General features: G+C 40.8%; 1 protein-coding gene across 1 annotated transcript; it reads right to left on the bottom strand.

Moving 5' to 3' along the window:
• Positions 1 to 2,709: 2,709 nt before the first annotated feature.
• LOC122749973 (60S ribosomal protein L37-like) lies at positions 2,710 to 3,079 on the bottom strand. Its single transcript, XM_043996597.1, has one exon. It carries the CDS (start codon positions 3,072 to 3,074, stop codon positions 2,781 to 2,783), a length of 294 nt encoding a protein of 97 aa, XP_043852532.1. The 5' UTR covers positions 3,075 to 3,079; the 3' UTR covers positions 2,710 to 2,780.
• Positions 3,080 to 4,223: the final 1,144 nt, after the last annotated feature.

A 4,223-nucleotide genomic window follows, 5' to 3' on the forward strand; every position in this document is an offset into this window, starting at 1 on the left:
TAGCTAGCCCTCAATTATCTTCTGCAATCATGAATAAACTTTTTTTTTTTTGCACAGAGCACTGGTCAATATGTAGTTTAACTTGGTTCTATGTAAATTCTTTTAATTTAAAAGAAGGGAAGTTTATAACAGAAATTTAAGGACAACCTTTAATAAGTCATGTGATCTTTCTTGGAGAGATTTTCTTTCCTATAAAATGAGGGATTTGGACCAGATGATATTTGAGGTTCCTTCCAAATCTAAGTCTTATGGCTAAGACCTACTTCTATAATCCTCCTAAGGAAGGAATATGAATGAAAAGTCTCAGGACATAGTTCTCAATGCTCCCAAAACAAAACAAAACAAAACAAAAACAACCCAAAAAAACCTTGTAGGCAGGCTCTTCAATCACTGTACAAATGAAAATTTCACTCCATTTAAAAAAAAAAAAAGAAAAGTGGCCGGAAGGGCTAGCTAGCCATCATTATAGTTCCTTAGACTTTCTTGTGTGTGTGTGTGTGTGTGTGTGTGTGTGTGTGTGTGTGTATGTGTGTGTAGTGAGGCAATTGGGGTTAAGTGACTTGCCCAGGGTCATACAGCTAGTAAGTGTTAAGTGTCTGAGGCCAGATTTGAACTCAGGTCCTCCTGACTCCAGGGCCTGTGCTCTATCCACTGCGCCACCTAGCTGCCCCTCCTTAGACTTTCTTAAAAAGCCAAACCTTCCAAGGGCACAGACTTTTTACCTCTTGATCTCCTGACTCATAGGGGAAAAGATTTAGAGCTGGAAGGGACATTAGAGGCCATTGGCTCCAATCTCTTCATTTTAGAAGTCAGGAATCTGAAGTTCTAAAAAGTTCAATGACTCTTCCTGAATGTCTACCTATGGGTGTGTAGGATGGAATTTGAACCCAGGTCTTCCTAATTCCAAGTTCAATATTTTATCCACTACAATAATATGCCTTTCACAATAAACCAAGACTTAACCTACCAAGTAGAAAATATCAAATGTCCAGTCTACTTTTCCACTATGATTTCTTTTCAAAGCCTGAACATTCCATCGAGTTTGGAAAAGCAAGAGCTTTTAGGGAAAGTTTATCAGATTTTCCAAAGTGACTACTGGGCCCAGGCCTCTCTTTTAGACCCCACATGTCTATGTTGGTCACCATTACACCATGTTTACCATTTTGAGGATGTAATATGGTAGTTTAAAATGATAATCATAGTTTTACAAAGAACTTTTATCTTAGCCACTTTGTGAAGTGGGTCATGCAAATACTATCATAAAAGTAGATCTGGATCATAAAATTAGAACTGGGAAAAGACTTTAGTTCTTTCCACCTGGTCAAACCCCCTCTTTTTACAGCCGAGAAAGCTGAGGCCCAGGGAGGTCATATGTCTGGATCATCATTTCCTACTCAACTATTTTACTGGACTTCATAATCTCCAGAAATTTTTCATTTTACAAGATGAAATCAACTCAGAAACTTTCAACTCCTCAGTACCTCCTACCCCTGGAGCTACTCTCTACCTCTGATTGGAGAGAATGAAGGGTTGGCATTGGAGATCTTCCCCGTGATCCTCCACCATTTAAGAAAGGCTCTCTGAGAATCCTCTCATCATTTCCCATCCTGGACTTCATGATTTCCAGAAACTCAGACTTTGGGAAGATGAAATCAATTCTGAAACTCACCTCCTCAGATCATCCCCCCACCTGCAGAATCTTATCATGCCCCTGTGACAGTAATTTCTCTCCCTCAACCCCATCCATCCCCTCAAATCCATCTACCCTCTTCAGCTTCTTTCTATGTGTTGTCTTTCCCCATTTGATTGGAACCTCCTTGAAGGCAAGATCTACTTTTTGCCTTCCTTTGTATCTTCAATCCTAACTCAGTGCCTGGTGCATAGTACGTGATTAATAAATGTTTATTGACTTTGACTCTGCCAAGGCCACATGGATAGCTCATGACTGGGTTAGGATTTAAACCAAGGTCCTTAGATTCCAGATCCAGCATCCATTCTATTGAACCACTTTGCAGATAAAGAAACTGAGGCTTAGAGAGAGTCAATCAACTTGTCTACAGACACATGGCTAGTAAGTGTCAGGATTGGCACTTGAACTCAAAACCTCTAATTCTCAGCCCAGTCTGCCTCTTTATGACACAATCTTGTTGGAGTGCATTCTTTAAACACAAAAAGAAAAGACAGGCACTGAAGACAAAGCAAAGTTTGGTGTTAGTCTTCAATGCCTCTTACCTTTGGTGTGCTTCTCTCTAAATCAATATGACTTCACCAGTACCCTCCCCATTCTTACTCCCCAGTTTCCCAGTTCTTTTTTTGTTTGTTTTTGGGTTTTTTTTTGTTTTTTGGTGAGGCAATTGGGGTTAAGTGACTTGCCCAGTGTCACACAGCTAGTAAGTGTTCAGTGTCTGAGGCCAGATTTGAACTCAGGTCCTCCTGAATCCAGGGCCAGTGCTCTATCCACTGCACCACCTAGCTGCCCCTCCCAGTTCTTTTAAACTCTTGGCTTCTCCTGGATAGGTTGGGGGGGGGGGTGGAATGGGGGAAAGACTACCCTAGACTCCTTTGACTTTCTAAATAAATATATTCCAAAGCATCCTTCTTTTCTTGGTGCAGTTATTCTTTCCATTGGCACACAGATGTCATCCTATGTGACTCATCCAAATTTTCCTATAAATTCTCCCTGAATGTAACATCAGAGGATATGTTTTTTCTTTTTTTTCTTTTTTTTTTTTTTTTACTTTTTTGATTCAGGGCATTTATTTTAACAAACAGTTGACTCCTCAAGATGAACTAGATGCTGCAACAGCTGCTCTCTTGGGTTTAGGTGTTGTTCCTTCACGGAATCCATTCCTGAATCGGCGGTAGACAATTTTTAGGTGCCTCATTCGACCAGTACCAGTAGTGTTGTGTCGCTTAGCCTTTGCACTCCAATTATACTTTCTCTTGCGTTTGGCAGGATCCCCGCATTTACCGCAGGTTGAGTTCTGAAGATGGTACGCTTTAGAGCCGCAGCGACGGCACAAAGTGTGCGTCTTATTCCGGCGCTTACCAAACGAAGACGTTCCCTTCGTCATCTTCCTCCTGCCGCAGGGACCAAAGAGAACGGAAGAGAAAGAACACTTCCGCTATCAAGTTTCAGAGGATTTGTTTTTTCAAATATGTCCTAAGTTAAAGAGACATATGGAGGTGTCTCAGTGTGCTTGCTAAGATAAGCAGCCAAGGCTGACACTGAATTAGCATATCTTTGCAGACTGGCCCTTCCACTGAGGTAAATTCGTGGCATTGGGGTGGATAGCACCCATACATCCTTGGTATATGAGATCCTCATGGTAGAAGGGTGAAGTGAACAGAAAGAGACGTAATTATGGCATAATAATTGATCACAGCTGCCTCCCCAGCAGGCCAGTGTATACCAGTGGATCCCATGCAATGCACACTGTAAGGAAGGCACTGGGTCATGCTCTAGCTGAAGCTGGGATCTCTTCTATGCACTGCAGGGTTATATGAGCTGGTTTCTCTCTCACTTCTGGTCAAAATTGACCTAAAGGAAGCATTTATATATGAGAAACCAGCAAGTTTCTCACAGAAGGGTGTTGTAGCCAGTCTATATATATTAAAGACAGTAAATGCCTCCTAATCTCTTTAAATATTCTATTCCCACACCCTGGAAATGATAATATAACTGCTTACAAAACAACTTCACATGTTCCCCTTCCTTCTCTGCCTCCACTGGTTTTCCTCTAGTTGCTATGCTAACATTAAAGGACTTACCCAATACGCTGATGACTTATCTGTTGCTCCTTTCATCACTCTGCACTGTCCATTTGATATCTCTAATTCTCTAATACATTCCAAGTACACTCCTTTCCCAAGCTTATATGTCCTTGATAATATCTTTAACACCACTTATCACATGCAAGTTGCCATACACAATATAGTGCTGCTTGCTTGCATGTATAATGGTGAGGCAACCCAGAAAAAAAAACAAATGTTTAAATCTCCAAAACAAAACAAACAAATCAAAGAAACCTCTTAGAAAAGAGATGCTTTACCCTAAAGAATTGTAAGGTCCGGTGCCACCTGGGTGGAGAAATCTTTTTTCTGTTTGTTTTACATATACAGTGATTTTATTTCATTTATTTATTTATTTATTTTTGGTGGGTCAATGAGGGTTAAGTGACTTGCCCAGGGTCGCAAAGCTAGTAAGTGTCAAGTGTCTGAGA

Source organism: Dromiciops gliroides, chromosome 3, assembly GCF_019393635.1.
Source record: "Dromiciops gliroides isolate mDroGli1 chromosome 3, mDroGli1.pri, whole genome shotgun sequence".
Classification (NCBI taxonomy): Eukaryota; Metazoa; Chordata; class Mammalia; order Microbiotheria; family Microbiotheriidae; genus Dromiciops; species Dromiciops gliroides.